Source organism: Canis lupus, chromosome 21 (assembly GCF_003254725.2).
Source record: "Canis lupus dingo isolate Sandy chromosome 21, ASM325472v2, whole genome shotgun sequence".
Classification (NCBI taxonomy): domain Eukaryota; kingdom Metazoa; phylum Chordata; class Mammalia; order Carnivora; family Canidae; genus Canis; species Canis lupus.
Window position 1 is genome coordinate 32,641,895 of NC_064263.1, and position 21,246 is coordinate 32,663,140.

The following is a 21,246-nucleotide window of genomic DNA, read 5'->3' on the forward strand; positions in this document are numbered from 1 at the left end:
CAGGTCGGAGAGAGCGCCTCCATTCTCCTGCCTCCTGTCCAGCCTGGACAAGGCTGGAATGAGCTGAAGTCTAATGGTCTCCTTGGACTCTTTCTATCAGTCCATTCCTTGAAGATTCAGTCTTATTTCCTCCAACACGAGTGGCTCCAGGTCTGGTGGACACCTGTCTGGCTCTCCAAATCTGGTTCTTGGGCCTAGGCCTGGCCCCCAAGTGGGGCCAGAGCTGAGGAATACCAAGACTCAGAACAGGGCCCCGTCTTCCTGATGCCCACAGAAGGGGAGCAGGAGCAATGATAAGACAGGAGGCAGCCAGGGCTCATGCCTCAGTGTTGCAGCGTAGAGCTCGAGTAGTAAAGGGAAGAACAGGGGTGGGGTGCCCCAGGAGCACATCTTGCTTGCCCACAAGGATTTCAACATGGGAGAAGTCCCTGCCTGCAGAGCTCTTTCCTGAGGTCACCTCCTTTGCCAAGCACTAGTGAGGGAAGGAGTGGGAGTGGGAGCAGACCAGAACCCCAGTAGGACAGGCCTCCACTGCGGCCCTCACACTGGCCCACGTTGGGGCTGCCATTACCTGAGTGGGTGGGTTGTTGTACTTCCTGTCCTGAGGACCCCACATCCTGTGCAAAGAGTCCAAGGAGTTTTCGGACAATTGCTGTGATTTTCGTCCTGCTCTTCGGCTCTTTAAGTCCACATCCTCATATGGATTCTCCTTGGGCAGATCTCCTGCAGAAGGGGCGACGTTAGAGACTGAGAGAAGGGAAGGAGGAAATACACGCACTCACAAATAAACAAGCAGAATTCCTGTGAACCAGAGAGAATGCCTTCTGCCTGGCCCTTCAGGCCGTGAGTCATACAGCTGCCCGTCTGCAGCGGGGAGGCTACAAACAGATCCCGGCTCCAAGTCCAGAAGCAAACCCCCCGCTCCTCGTTCAGTTCAGCCTCGTCTGGCCTCTGCTTTATAAATTCAGAGATTGCACAAGACGGGCTCAGCTACCCCTGCCTGTGCCCAGCCAGGGGACAAAGCCAGCACCAGGCTTCATTCCTTGGCTCCAGTCCTCCTGCTGTGAAAGCCCCAGAGATACACAGCACAAGGTAGGAAAGGCTTCCAGAGGTCACACGCTGTCCTGCTACTGAAGCTCCCTGAGGACCCACGCTGGGGGATGGGCACAGATGGACACTAACCAACTACAAAGAGCACTCCCGGGCCTCCCTCTCCCTTACTGTACTATGCACCCATTCTTTCAGGGCAGGTCTGCTATCTGGCACACGGGTAACCCCACAGCAGACCAGGGGTCAGTGGAGCAGTGACAGCTCAGTCATGATCTGCTCCATGAACCACTCTCACTACGGTGTCACTCTGTTTCCTCCAGGTGTCACTCTGTTTCCTCCACCACTGGGCTCTTCTGCAAGAAGAGACCAGTCTTTGCTCCCCTTTTGGACTTAGACCTCCTGCTGTGACATGGGGGCTGTGTGACAGGCCTGATAGCCATCAGGGCCAAAGAGGGGAGGAGGGGAGTTTTCGCTTCTCGGGACTGATTCCTAAAATGCCTGGCAGGAAACACTAGACGGGCACTACCAGCCAACCTCAGGAAGTCAAAGGCATAGTCCCCGCTCGTCAAAGCGACTCCTTCCCATCAGACTCCTTCCCACTCCTTCCCAGACAGCCGCACCTGTCTGCCCCTTTCCCTGCAACATATACCTGGACTTCCCTACACACCAGGAACACCAGGTGCCAGGGCAGTCCTGGCTCAATCCTGCAGCAGATCTGTGGGCACTGTGAGTGAATACAGCTCTCTGCTCCCCTTTCCCTTGTCTTTCCATATCCTCCCTGCAAATCAATGTCCCTGTCTGGGACTTGGGACCTAGGCACCAGTGGCCAACATGTATGCCACCCTCTGCTCGGGGGCAGCATACATGAAGAGAACAGGGCTCACTCCTCTTCTCTCCGTTCAGCAGCAGGATGGAGCCTGGTAGCTGCTGAGCCCTACAGACGCCTAGATGTGCCTTGCACCCCAGAGGAATCCCGATACTAGTTCTCAGGGAACAAGCAGAAGAAAGAGCTACAGGACTAGAAATAAGGCCACTGGGAGTGTAGGCTTTCCTAGGATGGGACACAGGAGAAAAACAAACCCCTGTATGCTTACAGAATTCTCAATTTCCAGAGTCAAGATTCCCCTCTAAACTGGGAGTATCTACTCATTACTACCATGGAAAGAAACACTGAATTTAGGAAATAAATTCACAGAGGTAGGAGGAAGGAGAAGGTGTGAAGGACAATTTCTGTCACAGCTCATCGGGCTGCCAGAGGAGCAACACAAATCTCTTGAAGGTCTGAGTCAAGAATGGGTCAAGATAGGATTTGGGACTAGGACTAGATGAAGTGATTCCGAGCACTGAGCAGAGTCCCCAGCAACTGAGCAGACGTTTTCCTGTAACACAGTCATGCTATAAAGATGACTGGTCTCCATTCCAGAGTCCTGACTAAGCAGAGCCGGCCTAGCAACCCTGCCTCAAGAAGCCAAGCAACAAAACTGGCAGCCAGCCTACCCCACTCTGGGTACTTAGGGAGGATGCAGGATAGACTCAGTACTTCTTGGTCCCTCTCCAATATAGAACCTGTACTGATGAGGTGGGAGGATCAGGAGTGCCAGGACACAATACTCCTGATCCTGGAAAATAGGACTAGAGCATCATTGTTCAGAGAGAGGCAGAAAGAACATTTATTCCAAGCTCATCAAATCCAAACTGCCTTGGGCTGGATGACCAGCCAGAGTCCTTATCATCATCCCTGAACCAACAGGATGACCTTGTCTCAACTCCTTTAGATCAGAGTTTCTCCAAAGTACTGACATTTGGGGCTGGGATGATTCTCGTTGTGGTGGGCTCTTCTGTGCATTCAAAGGATACTTAGCAGCAACCCTGGCCTCAATCTACTAGATGATAGTAGCATCCCCTCAGTTCTAATAACCAAAAATGTCTCCAGACACTGTCAAATGTCCCTTGAGCAGATGGATAAATGCATACATAGATGGAGTTGGGGGGGGGGGGGGGGGAGGAAGGAAGGGAGGGAGGGAGGGAGGGAGGGAGGGAGGGAGGGAGGAAGGAAATACAAATGGGTGGATGGATGAAATTACCCCCTGCCCTGTTCAGAATCACTGCTTTAGATAGATGTTTCTAAACTTCTTAACAGATTCTGAGTGCCATGACATGACTCCCAAGGCAAATTCTCTTTCCTCCATTCTTCCTTCCTTTCTCTCTCTCCTTCCTTCTCTCTTCCTTCTTTCTTTCCCAAGAATCAGACCTTTGAACATTGATACAAAGTCCAAAGCTCCAAGAAACAGATGCAGGAGACTGAGGCCCAGGAAGTAACAGATATGCAACACTGAGGCACATCAATGACAACCTGAAAGAGAACAGTTGGGAACACCAGGATTTCAATACTTATATTGCCTCTGGCAATGAAATTCAGGAAAGCCTCAAAAGCATGTTCCCCCTGCTTCCCAGCCTCAACACCAGCCTCTTTCTTTTTCAGCAATGTTTAAAATCTTCTGATAGAACCAGGCCACTCATCACTGCTCCAGGAAATGACTGCTGGCCCCAGCCCAAGTCCTGCCTCCGCAGCCTTAGCCGGGCCCTCACAGCCCTAGTTCACCTGCTACTCTCCTGTTCTTGGCCACCGTTTTGGAGCTGTCTCGTGGACATACTCCCAGTCATCCTTCCAGGAAATAAGGATGCCCAAGGGATGGGGATAACAGGCAGAGGCCAAGCGGGCCCTGAGAACCACACCTGAACCTGCTAAGAGAAAATTAATCCCAAAGCAATGGCTCAGAGCCAAGAGAGGAGGAGGGCTGGGGAATCAGGCTTGGTGGGGGGAAGCAGGACTACAGCAAGGCTGGCGAAGCTACAGGTGAGTGGAGAGAGACATGGTGAAGATTTAGCAGGGGCAGAGAGGGAGACAAGAAGCCTGGCAGGCCACCAGACTGTCACCTGCATTCCCGCATGCACAGATATCTTGAGGGCGATCCACACTGGCTGCCTGAGGAGAGGGAGAAGAGGTAGGCCCTCTTCTCCAGCAGCCTGGCCCTGAGCAGCCCCATCTCATCAAGCCCAGCTGGGGAAGCCAGAGGTCTCAACCCTTCCCAGCTTCGCTGATGAGATATGGAACAAGGGCATCGCCAAGAATTTCTGCTTTGCACTCTTTTAAAGGGGATTGTCAGAGCCCAAACTTATCACACTGATCCTCTTGAAGGAAGAAACCAGCCCTGCCTCCACTCCTCCCCACAGCTCTTTTGGTCATTAACCACACACACCAAACAGTTTTCACTCACCACACACACAACTGGAAGAACCAGTTAGGAGGAAAGGTGTGTGTGTGCACAGACACCGAGAACTTCTCTCACCAGAATCCTAAGCTCCCTGGCCACACCCTGGCTAGCCCCCCACCCCCATCCCCGTCTGTAGCTTCCTTGTCAAAACTTCTCCCAGTTCCATCCAGCTGTTTCTCCCGGTGCTCAGCCTCTTCCCCTCCTTCAAGCATTGGAGAGAGCTCCAGGATAAAGGCCCAACTCCCCACCCCCCCTCCACCAACCCCCATGACACACAGCACATCACATAGGGAGCTCTTAGGGGTCAACTGTTCCCCACCCTCCAAGCCTAGACACCTTTCTCCAACTGCCCACGCACCGTCCCCTGGGCTGCACCTCTGGGCTGCAGCCTCAATGTTGTTAGGTACCCTCTGTTCCTTACTACTTTCCGGCCTGGGGACAAATGAGAGAAGCCAGAGAGAGCAAGCTGCTCAAAAAGCTTTGCAGTCAGGCTGACTGACCCTGTCCCCAGCTCCCATCCAGCTCAAGTTCCTGGAAACTCTCCCTCAGCCCCAACTAGCTGATGGGAGTGGGAATCTCTGCAGGAATGCAGTCCAGGCTCCCTGGTCAGGCGCCGAGGCCACTCCACATAACTCCCTAACAAGCTGCTTCCTCGGGTGCATTTTTAAGTGTCAGGCTCAAAATGCAAATGATTATAAGGCTTTGTAGGATAGCAGCATCTTCCAGGGGCAGATGTCAAATTGGACAGGCGAGAATTAACAGCCCCCAGGAAGTGGCAAAGCAGTAACTTTATATTTGAACCCCTCTATTGCAAATTAGCAGGATAAACCTCAGCCTGTCTCGGAATATCCCACCCCAGGTCCCCAGGCGTCATGCCTGGTGTAGGCAGGAAGCCAACAAATTCCCCAGGGCCCCTCGTTCAAGTCCATTGCTCACAGAGAAGACATGTTAGTTTCTGGGCCAAATGATCCTCAGCCTCTAAGAGACCAGAAACTCCAATCAGCTGGTCCCCAAGGTGGAGATTTAACCCGGGTGCTCCTTGCCCCCCACAGCCCTATTATCACACACCCAAAACAAAGCTTTGTCTGTCCTGTGCAAGCAAGGCAGCATAAGAGTTGGTTAATCCAAACAGAACCAGAGACAACCTTAACCTCACAGTGCACAGGCTAAGCCAAGAAAAAAAAAGAAGGCTCCTGGGAAGTCCGAGGTACTTCAATCCCAGACAAAAGTGAAACTGACATTCACAGTTCAGCAACAAGGGCCCTGTGAAGCCTGGGGTGGGGGTGGGGGTGGGTAAATTCTTGGGCCTATCTCCAGGGAAGGAGAAAGGGATAGATCGACTGGAATCTAAGAGGAAGAGATATTCTCTTATATTTACCTCTAGCATCCCTGGTCTAGAAATTCAGTCAGCACTCTTGTGGGGGATATGAAGAAGGAAGCCGTATCCAGGCACTGAACTAGCTACAAATGCTGAACCCCCCCAGACCCCTACCCCACAAAGCTGAAGCAAACCCAGATGCCTGGGTCACTCCTCTGCTCTCCTTCCAACATCCTCCTGAGTACTCCTCCCCTACTCTCTGCACAATGGTCCAAAGATCCAGAAGCTGGGTGAGCAGCTAAGGAACACGCCCCCACTGCAGCCTCATCCCATCCCAGCCCTTACCCCTAGCTCTAGCTCATCCGTTCAGGAAGCATCCACGCTGCTCTGGTATTTCCTTCCCTCCTCGTGCAGCATCCCAACATGGTAGAAAGGAGGATCAGGAGACCCCTCTCCTGAGTCTGGAGGATGAGACCCAGATATCCTTGCCTCCCTCCTCTTCTTCTAACTTGACCAAAGAAGGCCCAGAGAACAACTCTGTTGCCCAGGACAGAGCCCTCCCCAATTCTCATCTCCCTCCACCCCACCCCACCCCAAACAAGCCCAAACAGAGCCTGGGATCACAGAACTCTGGACAGGGGAGAAACAGCTGAAACATCTCTTTCTCTTATTTAAGTTCAGTTGATATAAAAACATTCATCTCCCCACCTGAAATCCCTGGACAGCCCAGACAGGCTGCAGAGCCTTCTCAGAGAAGAGGCTCACAGCGTGGGCAGAGCTTGTCTTGCGGGGCGGGGAGTCGGGGGGGGTTGGGGGGCAGGAGCTCAGAACTAGAGCCTCCTCTGTCCACTGCAGCAGCTGCACCAGGTTCTCCCAAGGGCCCCGGGCAGCAAGAATACATTCCGATTTCTTCTCAACTAGAGGAAACAGGAATGTACTCTGCAACGAGAGTGGGGAGGAAGATGAGGATGTGCCTCGGATCCATCCCCAGGGCTCTTGACCTCAACTCTGGAGACCATGTGTACAAAGCTTTTTTCCCAGTGTTAAGGGAAAATGCCTCCCTCCCTAAACACTTTTTCTATTCTAGGGATCCCACTCCCACAGTCTTCCTGTTATGACCTCATTTTGGATGGCTATATCCTACACTCTGTTCCTGGGGAAAGCAGTGCTATTTCCCCAGAAATGCTGGCCCAGCAAGTCATAAAGAGAAAATGATGAAACTGGTGTCTCAGAGCAAATGAGGGAATACATGATCTCTCCTTCCAAAGATTCCCCAGTCTTAGGAAAATCTGAAAGGTTCTCCACTAGGGCCACTTCTCTCTCTAATGTGTTCATTAAGACTACCATCTCCAGCCTCAAGGCCTAACACAGAGATGAAAAAGGAGGGGTCAAGTGCACAAACCCATCGCTTCTCTTCTCCAGTGACTGACTCACACACACACATTACTTGAACAAAACTGAAGTACCCCATGGAGAGAATGAGGCCAGGGTTAAAATAAAGCCCCAAATAAATGCACCCCACCCCAGTCTGTTGGTTTTTCGTGGACTCTGGAACACAAGTTTGCCAATACTGAGTCCTCTCAGTTGTTGAAGGACAATCCTCCACAGCACCTTACATTTCTGACTTGTGAGTAAGAAGAATGAACTATCTGCAATACTATTTCACAGACGTATAGCAAATGACCTCAGAAGACATAGAGAGTGTCTCTCTCCAGGGTAGAGGCAGATTTGTTTCCTGACCAGGACAAAGATAATGTCTCTTTGTGGGGCAAAGGTTGGACACGTTTGCTGGCCACTCCCTGAAAAGACTGGGTTCCTTAAGCTTGGAGCTCCTCAGCTGGAAACAGACCCAATGTATGTACAGCCTCTACCTGGACCTCCTCCACACTGCTCATGTGACCTGGCATCACGGGAACCCATGTGAACACAGAGCTCATGCTGCCTGCTGTGTCGTGAGTAATAAAGTCCTTTGTCTCCAATCCAAGAGTCTTGTGTCTTCTGTCAGCATCTGTGAAACTGAGGAGGGCTAAGCTTGTTTGCAAGCAGATGCTTTCTCGACACCACTTGCTTTAAGAGAAAGTAGGAGAGAGAGATACCAAGGACCAGGCATTGTGCTAGGTATGTGGATAAACATTTTATTTCATTGAGTCCTAACAATAATCCTTTGAAGTATTATTACTATTATCACCATTATCGCCAACACTCTAACATCATCATCATCACTTCGTAAGAGAAGACAAAGGCCTCAGATAAGTGATTTGCCTAAGGACACACAGCTAAGGAAGGACACACAACTAAGGAAGCCTTCTAAAAATTAAAAAAGGATGATGTGGTTTTTCCCTTTTTTGTGGTCCCAGAAGCCCTGTGGGTTTCAGTTCATTCAAGGTCAGGTTTTAATTTCTTAGCTGCTCAGTCTTTGCTAAGCTGCTTCCTCTGGTGCCCATTTTCTCGAGAAGTTCCAGAAGCTGGGCCAAATCTGCCTATGGTGAATAAAGCGGAAGCTGGGAGTGTCCCTCCTGTTCCTGTCCTGCAGCCCCCAGAGATGAGCCACCCCACCACCTCAGCCACAGCTTACCCACAATATCTTCATAGGCATTCTCTTCTAAAGTGCTTTTGGATCCAAACTTGGGTTGGCTCTCAGTACCATTCTCAGTGGGAGAAGAGGGGTACAGGGACTGGAGACTGGATGCATCCTCAAACTCAAAGGATTTTCTGTGGATAACAAGAGCAGGAGTCATTCCATCAAAACTAGATTCCACTGCCTTGTTGGGGGAGTGGGCAACAGCAAAGACCAGAGGTCCTCCTCATCAACCAGATACCAAGCAATGCATCAATACAGACCAAAACTTACCATTCAAATGAGGAGAAAATGGTCTGAGAAGTCCCAGACTGAGTGCCTGCAAATAATGCCAGTAACAACTCCCACGGCTAAGAAGGGTGTTATGTGTCAGATGCTGTAGCAAACACACGTGTACCTCATTAATCTTCACAATATTCCTACGAGCTCTTGTGCCATTTTATGAATGAGGAGACGGAGGCTCAGGGAGATGAAGTGACAAGAGGCAGGACTCACCCAGGCTGTCTGGCTCCAGGGTGTCAGCTTTTGACCTGGGCCTCCAAGGCCTGGAGCATATCATCCTTGAGAAGCACCTGCCAGTACCACGAGAATGGAGTACCCATTCTGCCTCTGGACTCCCCCATCATGCCTGCATCCTGGCAAGGGCTCTTGATCTAAACAGGGGGTAAGGGCTCAACAGTGGCCGGGTGATGCCCAGGGCTGTTTGGGAGTCGGGAAGCAGCTAGTGGTAGATGGGTTTTTGGAAGAAAAAAAGGCTGAGACCTCCAAAGAAATCACAGTGCTTCTGAGGTGGAACTAGGAGGACCGTTTTTAGTCAAGCTACTTCCAAGACCCAACTTCCCTTCAGCTAGTCACCTGCTCCTTTCCATACTGCAAATGGCCATCCCGTCTACTGCAGAAATTTCCAAACCACAGCTTGTTAGCACCTCAGACAGCTTGAGCCCACTGTACTCTCTACTCCTCCCCTCCATTATTTAAGACTTGACCCCTGCTGCATCCTCTCTCTCTCTCCAAGGCAGCTGCCAGCAGGCTCCTGGGGGGTGGGGGGTGGGAAGGAGAGGCACGGACTGAAGACCTCCTCCCACCCACTAACACCTCCCTCCTCTTCTGGGTACCATTAGACATTTCAGCCTTTCTCTCTTGTTTAATGAAAAATTCACTAGAGTCTTAGGTTAGGGTACAAGTCAAGGACGAATGGTGTCCTAAAACCACATTCTGTTCTCAGCTTGCCTGGCTACTCTGGAGCACTGGACACAGCTGAACACTCTATATTGGCACTCTCCTTCCTTCGCCTCTATGACATAGTCAATAGCCTCTTTGGCAATTACTTTTCAGGATCTTGAGAGAGATTCACCTTTTCTACTTGTCTTTTAAATGCCAGGGTCTCTCAGTCCTGTCTTCAGGATTCTCTTTCTCACTATGTATTTTTGGGGGCCAAATACTGATGGCCATCGCTGAATCTACCATTCTTACCATGATGGGTCACAAATCTGTCTCTGACCCAGACTTCTCACTGAGTTAAATATCCAATGGTTGAGTGCAGTGGTTCCTGAATGCGGGCCCACAGAAACTACTGGTCTGAGATGAAGCTCTCATGGATAAACATAGTTCTTGAGTCAGTAAATGAGATACAAATCATGTTCAGCCAAATTACCCTTGAAAATCCCTTAGGTAGGCACCACACTGAAGACCAACACGGTGTCTTTGATTAAGACTAATACAGTCAGTTTCTCCGGACTTTTTAACAGATTTCTTTCCCTTCTGTTGAATACCTGAAGAAACATTTGGCATGCATTTTTTAAAGTAAGGTATATTAAATATAAGATTCATACCTTACACAATAGAAACAAACTCACCATCTCATGATCAAGGGAATATGTCCACTGTTTGAACAGGCAAATAAAATACCCTGCACTTTTTGAATGGTCTTCCCCCCACCCCAAGAGCACAGATGTTTCAATTTGCGAAGTTAATTCTTATGTGAAGTGACCCTACCATATATGGGGTGTGTGTGTGTGTGTGTGTGTGTATGTTATGTATAAATGTAATGTGTGTGGGAGTATGTATAAAACCTTCAGGCTGATGTACTCTCCTGCACTCCCTTTTTCCACCTAGCTAAGTGCAAATTTTTTGCTTTTCTAAATTTAGCTCAGCAACCCCCCCTATAAGGAGGCTTCCATCACTCCCCAGCCTAATTTAGCTGCCTCTTCCTTTGGGTCTCTTTAGCACCCTACGCTGACAGGGATTCACATCACACAGAGCAGCATCTAGGATTTATTTGTGTATCTATCTCCTGTACCACATCAAGAATGGAAGAATGGAAAAACCATATCTTATTTGACCCTGTGTCCCCTTAACCAGTACGAGGTTTGGTGCATGGCAGGCTCTCCATGGGTGTTTATAAAAATGGATAAATAAGAACAAAGCAAACACTCTTGGCAGGTTGTTAAAGACTTAAAAGCCAGTGAGCACACTGGGGTGAACCAAAACATTGGATTACCCTTAGCCAAGGGCTCTTCTGGCCCATGGATCTGAAACTTTCTGATGTTTTCTTCTCATGGCTGAACTTCTTCTCATTCCAGTTATCTATATGAGATGGGTTATGCTGGATGCAGCCTGAAATTGGGGTCCAATGGAAGAATCCCAAGAAGCGAAATAAACCCAAATGCCATCTGACTTTGGTTTAGAGGAGAAAGGCAGTGAGGGAGAAGGGGATAGGTTCTCCCAAGGAGGCAGGCCGCCAGCCTACCTCAACTCAGAGAAAAAGACACCTGTCAACTTTTCCCAACCCCAGCAGCTATAATTGTGGTAGTCCAGGGTCAGGAGTGCTGAGACTGACCAGGAAGCCAATGAGAGTGTCAGGACAAGTCATCTCAGACATGACCAAGAAACCAGTAGAATGTTCTTTGACTCCTTTTTCCATCAGTCTCCCCTTTCAGGATCCAAGGATCCCCTCTCCCTCTAGGGCCAGGGTCCCTAAATGCCAGGAAGCCCTCAGGAAAGAGAAAATCACCTTAAATATATCAATCTACCATGTTAATGACAACATGCAGTATTCGGATGGTGCTTCCCTCAAAGAAATAAGTTTCTAATGCTGGCATTTCAGGTGGTCATGAGGCTAAGATCCTACTAGTAGTCCTTTTATCTAAAAGGAAGGTGGCCCTACCCCTCCCACAGGGACGAAGGAAATTCCAACAGGGCTCAAGACACAGCCCGACTATCCCCCAAAGGCCAAATCTACCCACACCTTCAGTAGACAGCATTTGAAAGAACTGCTTCCACCCTCGCACTCACATTTATGTATCGTTATCCTGCAAGGGTAGAGTGATCTCTTTTTCACCTAACTCATGTTACCACCTGACAATTATTCACTGCTTCAGGACCTAGGGAGCAGTCCTGGCTGCGACCCACAGTTACAGTCTGCTTCTGCATCTTCCATTGAAAAGAAAGCCACTGTGCCCGCCTGTTGCGACACTGGAGGAGCATTCGTTACCTGCTCTGGGACTTGCGGTGACCACGCAGGTCCTTCTTGGGTCTCCGAGTGACTGGTGGGGCTGGGGTGGAGGGCAGGGGGGGTGGAGCAGCAGGTGTGGGCGAAGGAGGTAGACCATTGCTTGGCTTACTCTTGGGGTTCTTGTCAGCCTCATATTCAAAGGTGCGCTTGGGTTTGGGGACAGGGTTCACAGCGGGATCAGGGGAGCTCTTGGATGGCAGCAGCTGAGAGCTCGGGCTATTTCCAGGGGTCCCTGGCTTAGTGGAGCCACTGCCTTCCCTCTCCAGGGGTGGGCCTGCCTCCCCCCCAACTCCGGCCACTCCTCCTGCCCGGCTGCCAGTGCTCACACTCGTGCTCCCCGTCGGTTCCTCCAAGGTGCCCAAGGTCCCAGTCTTCCTTCTCCCTCGGTCTACACTGTAGCAGCTGCTGGGGAGCTGGGGCAGGCCCCGGCCCGGCTGCTCCTTCAGGGCCTGTTCAATTTTCTGGATCCGACTCAGCACTGCGGAGCTCTCTCTCCTGCTGCCGTGCCCCCTGAGGAAGGCGCCGGGCTCACCCCGGCCTGCCCGTCTCTCCAGCCGATAGAAAGAGTCCCGGACAGGGAGCGCCTCTCCCTCCTCCTCGGTCTCAGGGTAGGAGCACTCTGAGAAGGTCCTGCTCATCCTCCGGAGGCCCTTGAAATCGAAGGCTTTTTCTGAGCTGCAGGGGGATGGCGCCACGCTGGGACAACCCTCACTGAGCGCCCACTCGCCCCCAGAGCCCTCCCGCTTCTCCCCGCACACACTCATCCTGGGCGAAACCTCTCGGCGCCCCTCCCATGCTGAGATCTTCTCCCGGATGCCCAGGCTGTGGGCACGGGTGCCAGTGCGGTTCAGAAAGCAACTCCGTGGGCCGGTTGTTGGCCCTAGGGATGGGGTGCTCTGGGCAAGGGGGAGGCAAGCAGCTACTCCCTCTACATCCTGGGCTGCCCCCAGGACACCGTCCTTCTGGTCCTCTCTCTTGCACACCGAAGGGCTTCTGTCCAAATCACTGAAGTTGGTGGTCTTGAGGGGACAGACGGGTGGTGAAGTGTCTGGGGAGGGAGCTTGAGGATCTGGGGGTGAAAGATCACGGGGGTGCCAGTCCTTGAGGAGCAGCCGGGAGCTGGAGCGGCTTGGGTACCTGCAGGCAGACGTCTCGCTATCACTGAGCGGGTAGATGGGACTCCTCGGTGGGGACAGGACTGGAGGTGGAGAGACTGACTGAGACCTAAAAGCAGCAAAAATGAAAACAGGAAAAGAAGAGAACATGGCAGTGAGTGGCCTGACAGCCAGAGGCACGGTGTTCTATTTCTGGAGCACTCCATATCTCTTTCCTGTAGGACACCCAAGCTCCAAGTAATACACCTTTTGAAGCCATCCTCAACGAGAGGAACAGCTCTGTATCCACCGCAGGGCAAACTCAATGGGTCTCTCTGCCCAGTTCAATCCCAGAGGCCCTGAGCCCCGTCTGGGACAGAGGCCAGCTCTGTGTCAGGTGAGAGAAGCCCAAGAAGCAACCCCTGCCAGCTAGGGAAGCAGTAAGGCCAGGGGTGTGCTGCGAAATGTTTAGCGATCTGCCCTCTGAAAGAGAAAGCACATATCTGTACCATGCGCCAAACTCCACGGTATAAATATTCCAACGTAGCCTCAAGGAACATGGCACTGGGAAGGAATGCTGGTGTTGGGTTCTCAGGAGCCGCTAGAGAGCATCTCTGGCACCTACTTCCTGAGGCACCCCAAATATACACCTGAGCCCTTGGATCTGAACAATTCCCCATCTCCCCTGAAACTTCTGTTAGCAGCACAACATACTGTCTTGACCAGAATTCAGATCCCTGAAGGTCTCAAAAAGCATCAGAAGGGTCCCTCAACAAAGAGTCCTCTCTGCTCTGTCAGCAAAGATGCCTCTGTGGAGCAGAGGCCACCTCCTCAGGCGGCTCCACCCTCCAGTGGCAGCGCCCCTTCAAATGAGCACCAGCCACTCCTCAGCACTAAATCCACATATAGGTCTTGGTGCATATGCGGAAGAGTTCTAAATAACTGGTTTTACACATATTATGAACTCATTTAGTCTTCACAAAAACTCTACACAATTATTATTGTTTATTATTACTGCCTCCACTTTACAAATGAAAACCAGTGAGCCACAGAAAGGCTAAATACCTCATCCAAGGCCCCTCAGCTGGTGAGTGGGGAAGCCAGGACAGGAACTTATAGAGTATTATGCTGCCCCTCTCAAGAGGGGGGCAGTGGCCTCTGCCATCCTTGTGAAATGCCTAAGCTCCTGGACATAACCCAGGAGAAGCTCTCAGAGAACCTTTCACAGCCCTGTCCCAAATGTGGCATTTATATGTATCAGGGAACTGTTCCCCCTCGAGACCTCTAGACCTCTTCCTTACTAGTCCACAGTCTCTTCCAGGTGGGAGGACACATCCTCAGTATCTAGAAGGTGCTCAGTGAGTGAAGGATAAATAAAGAAAGGAAAAGGTAAAGGTGAGCTTATTGACAAGAACCATGAGCAGACTTCCCTTGCAGTGCACTTTTCTAGTTGTCTGCCAGGGTAACCACTGTCAACTTTCAGCGCTCTTCTCGAACAGTTTCAGTTCAAAGACAGCAGGGTCTTGCCAACACCGCATGCTACAAAGGCCTACCTGACCCTAATGCTATGGCCCTTAAAGCTGGGCGGTAGCCTCACAGGCTCGAGTGCCATGCCACCCACAGGAAGGCAGCCAGCTGCCCTCGAGCCAGCCTGCTGTCACTGCTTGCTCACACACAGAAAACTGGAGCTTGGGTGAGTCAGGGATTGGCCGACAATTCCCTGTTGGGTCATAGCCTCTGGCTGCCCCCGATCAACAGGAAACCTCAACATGCTTAAGTTGTTTTTAAAAGGGCAAGTCAAACAAGAGCCATCCCACGTGTACATGGGCACAGATGAGAGAAATTCAGTGCCCAGCCAAGCCGATGACCAGAGACTCTGCTTAGCAAGGATGTGTGAAAAGAATAAGCCTCAGCACTCCCTAGGGTAGGCAGCAACAGGGCAATGCGCCAAGCTTGAGCCTGGGGAGATCCCAACCTACTCACAATCAAGGGAGGCCTTAAGTCCCTCATTTACTTCATAGAAACATGGATGCCAAAGGTCATTAGTCCAGCCTTGTAAGCCAGAAGTGTCTGGACTCCACAAAGGACTCTAAATTTCCATTATTCTCTTTTGGAGGGGGGAGAAGATGCCTTTAATAGAAAACAACCTTAACATGTGTTTATTCATTCAATGGTATTTAGTGAGCACCTACGATGTGCCAGGGCCTGCTCTAGGCCCTAGACACAAGAATAAATAAAAGAGACAAAAATTCATGTCCTCAGGAAACAGAAATGCTAGTGGGCGAGCACAGGCATCTAAAGGAAGCCTCCTGCATATGCCTCATCTCTCCAGACAGTTTGATATATGCTCCCCTGGGAACATGTCTCCTCAACCCCCAACGTGAGAATTCACTAGGCCATGAAGGCACTGTACTTATGTGGGGGGAGGGAGACAGGTGTGTATGGCATGGCTCCCACAGGTGGGAAAGAAATATGGTAAGGCCTGTCTGATTCCAGCATGCTTTCAAAACAAGTGATTCTCTAACTTCCCTTAGTAGTTCCAACATGCAGAAATCTACACTGGGTAAGAAATTCGCTCGATGCCTCAATACCTAGCCTGCTTTAACTGGAGTTTACATTCTCTCCTTTCATGAAGAGAAGAGCCTGGCCCTTCTCCTTAAAGGTTCTGGTCTTTGTATCATGGCTGATTTGCGGCCAGGGCTACAGGTGCTCTGCTCCCTGCACCACCTTCCCACATGGGCCAGGCCCAGTGTGCTCTAGCAGCTCGAGAGGGAAGAACGGGCCTGGCCAGACTGACACGGAGCCCAGGCAACCCCAGGTTCTTCACAGAGGAGGCAGCATTCACTCACTCCAAGGTCCTAGGGATAAATTCATAAACAACATAAATAAGTCCTTGCCCTCATGCGATACTCACTTGATGGTAGAACTCACCGCTTTCTCTCCATGTTTCTGATTCTACCTTTTTAAGAATGTGACCAGAGACAAAGCCACTCACTCTGAAGTCTTTAGTTTCTTTTTTCTTTTTTTTTTTTTTATTTATTCATGAGAGACAGAGAGAGAGAGGCAGAGACACAGGCAGAGGGAGAAGCAGGCTCCATGCAGGGAGCCCGATGTGGGACTCGATCCCAGGTCTCCAGGATCACACCCTGGGCCAAAGGCAAGTGCTAAATCACTGAGCCACCCAGGCTGCCCTGAAGCCTTTAGTTTCAATTCCTCAAAATTGTTCTGACTACATCACAGGGTTGTCATAATGGGCAAATGAGACTATGGATGTGAACTGATATCATATACTATAACTCACTATGACTGTTAAGTATCATTAGTATTAAGTTTTTCACCAGGAATGCTAAGCCACTTGTTCTCAAAAGAGGGTAAGAACATTATAAAGCCTTAGGGTTCACGTTTCAGAGTAGCCACCAACAAGTTCTGTGACTTGGAGCAAATAACTTTAGCTCTTTAAACCTCAGTATCTTCATCTGTTAAAATGGAGGTTAAAAGAACACACATTTCAGGGGGTTATTATAAGGAATAGGCACAAAACACATCAAGTGTTGACCTTGGTGGCTAACACCTAGAACAAAGAGCTTATCTTTGTCCTTGGATTCTGAACATCTCGGGTGGAAGGAGAAAGGAGTACATTTAAAATGGTTGTAAATCCTTTGTGGCTCACGGTATCAAAAGGTGATTCTATTTTCCTGCCCTTCAAAGTCTAGGTTGACCTTGTGATTTGCTTTGACCAACAGAATGAAGTAGAAATTAAGCTAAATCTCAAATTTGAGGCCTCACGAGGCCTTGCAGAATCCCCCTTCATATACCTGGAATGCTCCCCTGAGACTGTCATGTTAGGAAGCCAGTCTAGTCTTTTAAAGGATGAGAGGCCATGTGGAGTTAAACTGAGGCCCCCGCAGCCAGAAGCCAGCCCCAGTAAAAGCTTGACAGGGGAGTGAGGTCACCTTGGACCCAACGGAACTTGGCTACATGAGAGACTCCAGAGGAAACCAGTAGAGGGAGTGCCCAGTAAATGCATGAGAAGTAATAAAGTGTTCTAAACCACTAAGTTTTTGGGTGGTTTTCTATGCTGTAATAGTAAAATGATGCAGGTGAGAAAGGTCAGCCTTGTGCATAATTGGCCTGCCCTATCCCACTGCAGAACCACACTGCCCTGGACCTTCTATCCCCAGTGCCTGTCTCTTCAACTTCCCCACAGACTAGCTTCCATGGTCTGGATATTTGGATCTCACTCTCTCTACTAGGACCTCTGGCATGAGAATCTCCTCTAAGCACTCCCTGCAAATGGAACTAGTTCCATAATCCCAAGAATAGAATCAGCTTCCATCAGTCTTTGCCCCAAGTTGAAGGAGGGCTCAGAACAACCTGTTAACCTAGAAAACAAGGAGGCTTAAGGAGGGATATGGCAATGAGGATGCATGGTTCTTCGTGGCAGTGTTTACATGGCAGGTGGCATCTCCTGGGCATGGATGGGAAGGGGTGCTCATTCACTCGTAGGGGCCAGTCCCAGCTAGCTACTTTCTAGTTTCTCAAATGCAGCCTGGCAGTGAAAGTAAAATAATCCCGCCCCCTTGATGGGCAATGGGAAACTGTGGCCACATGAATGGTGGTGCTTGGATCCAAATATATACCAGGTGCTATTTTAGGCATCAAGGATTAGCAGAGACTAAAATTAGACAAAGTCTCTCTATAGGTTATAGTCTGGTGGAGAGAGGCAGTGTGGCTTTACTTGTTTACGGTGAACAGACAACAAACAAACCAACACTGAGAGATGGATATGGAGACAATGCAGAAGAATAAAGCAGGGAAAAAGGAGAGAGATTCACAGTAAGGGAAATCAGGGCAGGCCCCTCTGCCAGGGATGATGTGAATATAACCTTAAGCAAGTAAACACTGTGTTTATTCAGGGGAGAAATGCTGCAGGCAAAGGAGCAACAGGGCAAAAGCTTGAGGCAACTACATACTGTGTTCTGAGGGCAGCAAAAAGCCTAGTGTGGTCAGAGTGGAGTGAGAAGAGGATAGGGTTGGAGATTAGTCAGAGAGGCACCAAAAGACCCTATGGACCAATAATAAGACTTGGGCTTTTACTCTGAGAGAGAAAGGAAGTTCTTGAAAGGTATGAGCAGAAAAATGATATGCTCTGATGTCACATATAAAGTGACACATAAAGTGCAGGGATGCAAGCATGGCAGCAAAGAGACTACCTAAAGTGTACTGCAATAATCCAGGCAAGAGATTATTATGGCTTGTATTAGAATGGAGCAGAAGAGATGAATCTATTTTGAGAGCTGTGCCAATAGGATTTGCTGATGAATTAGATAAAAGGATGAGAGACAAAGAGAAGTCAAGGGTGATGTCAAGGTTTTCAGCCTGAGCATGTAGTAAAATAGAGTTAGGGTTATAAATCTCCACCTAGGAGTCATCTACAGTATATAGATATTATTTAAAACTATATGACTATGACTAATATCAAAAGACAAAGAATAACAAGCATTGGCAAGCATATGGAGAAAAGGGAACCCTTGTGCACTTTTGGTAGGAATGTCAATTGGTGCAACTACTATGGTTAGTTAAACAGTATGGAGGTTCCTCAAAAGATGAAAAGTAGAAATACCATCTGATGTAGTAATTCTACTACTGGGTATTTACCCAACAAAAATGAAAGCAAAAATTCAAAAAAAGAAATATATATTCTTATGTTTACTGCGGCATTATTCACAACAGCCGAACTATGGAACTCTATGACTGTATGATCTCATCTAGAGAGTCAGGAGCTACAGAAACTCAAGGACTGAAATAGAGCATTCCAGTACTTCAAAGTCAGGTAGAGGGAGGAGGAACCAGTGGAGAATGACAGAGAAGGGCACGTAATAAGGAAGAATGAAATTCATAAAGACTCATTCCCTGAGACCTTCAAAAAATAGAGAGTGATCAACTGAGTCAAATTTACTAACAACAGAGTATGGGGAAGACTGAGAAACAGGTGATCATTACATTTAGCAACACAGAGGATGCCATGACCTTGAGAAAAGAGATTCTGGTGGAGAGGTAGGAAGGGAAGCCTGCGTGGAAGGAATTGAAGAAAGTGGAATGAGAAGGTGAGACAAGGCATCTCTTTCAAAGGGTTTTCCTAAAATGGGAACATGGAAATGAGGTGGGGGGTAGAGGAGAACGTGGTACAATAGAAGCATTTTGTTGGTTAATTTGAACCAGGAGATATGATACAGCATGCTTAAATGATGACTGGAATGATCCAGTAGAGAGAAAAGCTATCAATGCAGAATGAGAGAGAGCAAATGTAGGAGCAATGTCCTTAAGCAGGCGGTAAAGGGGATGGGGATCCAATGCCCATCTGGAGGGTTGGCCTTAGATAGAAGAACCCCATTTGCTCTCATTCCCATCCACCTGGGCTGAATGTCTTCTCACATGGTCTCATCATATGCTTCCACCATTGGCTTTTACTGCTTCATGTTTTCTTTTTCTTTTTTTAAATTTATTTATTTGAGAGAAAGAGAGAGAGAGCAGGATGGGGAGAAGAGGAGAGGGAGAGAGAAACCCAAGCAGACTTCTCACGGAGTGTGGAACCCAATGTGAGGCTCAATCCCATGACTCTGAGATCATGACCTGAGCCAAAACCAAGAGTCAGATGCTTAACTGACTGTGCCACCTAGATACCCCTACTTCATGTTTTCCAACTTGTTCCACAGAGGAGAGAAAAGGTCCAGATTTCTTCTTGGTTCCCCATTCCTTCAAGCATCTGTACCCAGCTCCTTCCCTAAACACACTGATCTACTTAATGACTGAGTCCTACCAATTCTATAACCTTCACATCTTGAAGAACAACACAAAAAGTTACACAAAGCACTTAGTACACACTAGCATGGCTGTTGGTTCCCAAAGCCCCCTCCCATAAGGCAAAACTCATATACCAGACCAAGAGTCTAGAAACTTGGGTTTCCTCTGGTCCTGGTTCCCTCACTTTCTGAATGTCCTCATGGAAAAGTCATCTCAATTCTCTGAGCCTCAAATTCTTTATCCATAAAAGCAGGAAAACACTTGCTCTGAGTATCCTTACATACTATCTGTGTGGCTAAAATGATACACATTTTAAAAGTGCTTGAATACCATAAATAGCTCCAGGCAGGTAAAAGAAATATAAAAGTAAAGATAGCACAGCGAAAAGACACCTAAAACTGTGCTCTGATCATCTTTTGCTCTTTATTCTAAAATCCCAGGCTTGTCTCTGGGGAAATAGACACTCTGAAACTGGGCACTCATGCCACCGCCTTGTCAGCATGCAGCCAGATCTGCTGCTCAGCACAGGCATGGATGCCAACACTGCAGCACGTGACTGGCCAAAATCAACATTTATAGGACAGGGAGTAAGGCATAAAAAAAGGGGGTGGGGGGAGTAAGATAAACAGATAAAAAGAGAAAGGGGGAGGGGAGAATGCAAAGGAAATTTAAGTAAAACAGAGGAGAATAAACACTCACATACAGACAAATATATAAGACAAGTGAGTAGGAAAGAAAGAGAATGAGCTAAGGGTTTGAAAAGAGAAAAAATTTTTTAAAGATTTTATTTATTTATTCATGAGAATACATAGAGAAAACAGAGAGAGAGAGGCAGAGACATAGGCAGAGGGAGAAGCAGCCCCCATGCAGGGAGCCCGAGATGGGACTCGATCCCCAGCCTCCAGGATCACACCCTGGGCTGAAGGCAGCGCCAAACTGCTGAGCCACCTGGGCTGCTCTGAAAAGAGAAATTTAAAGAAAAAGCAACATGTGCAGTATGTGTATACATAGACAGAAAGTGAGAATTAAAATGCCAAGTATGTGCCCCTCCCTCTGGTATTGTTTCGTAAGAACACAACACAACCCTTCACTTAGTGATCAGGGCCACAGCAGTAAGCATTCAAGCCAAGGGATGCCCCATATACTGCCAAGTGCAGCCAAAAACTATCTGGGAAGGAAGGCTATTTTAGTCCTTGGTAATGAGAGGTTTCTGAACTCACCATGGTCTGGTGACAGGGCTTCTGAGTGTGTCAGTATCAGGAAGAGGACCAAGTTGGGGCCAGTTGGGGAAGGCTCCCATGGGTCCAGGAAATAGTCCCAGAGGTAACCAGATGGGCTGTGGATGCCATGAAGCAAGCTTGTCTGCAGATTGGGGTTATGCAGAGCCCAGCTTCCAATATGCTTAGTCTCTACTAAACAGGTGTCTAGCCTGCTCCCCGGGGAAACTGCCTGGGAGTTGGCCATTCACCATTCTAAGGCTGTTCAATGAAGATGGGCCCTTGCTGACTCAGTGGACATCAGCACCCTCCCACCAGTGACTGCCCCAACAGTGAACCCAACATTCTCACTACATTCCCTCAAGGCTGTACTCTGAGGCACACAAGAAGGAGAAG

The 21,246-nt window shown here is 49.1% G+C and overlaps 1 protein-coding gene across 11 annotated transcripts in view; it reads right to left on the reverse strand.

Moving 5' to 3' along the window:
* The window catches only part of DENND2B (DENN domain containing 2B), a 170,851-nt gene that overhangs the window by 22,391 nt on the left and 127,214 nt on the right, over window positions 1-21,246 (reverse strand). For 9 of the 11 annotated variants that reach the window (XM_049098767.1, XM_049098765.1, XM_049098766.1 and 6 more), the window contains 3 exons: window positions 11,715-12,959; window positions 8,219-8,355; window positions 572-723 (listed from right to left, as the gene is read on the reverse strand). In XM_049098767.1, coding sequence (XP_048954724.1) covers window positions 572-723; window positions 8,219-8,355; window positions 11,715-12,959 — 1,534 coding nt within the window. The remainder of the gene's footprint in view (window positions 1-571; window positions 724-8,218; window positions 8,356-11,714; window positions 12,960-21,246) is intronic. The other 2 variants (XM_049098769.1, XM_035704272.2) reach the window with 1 other exon arrangement.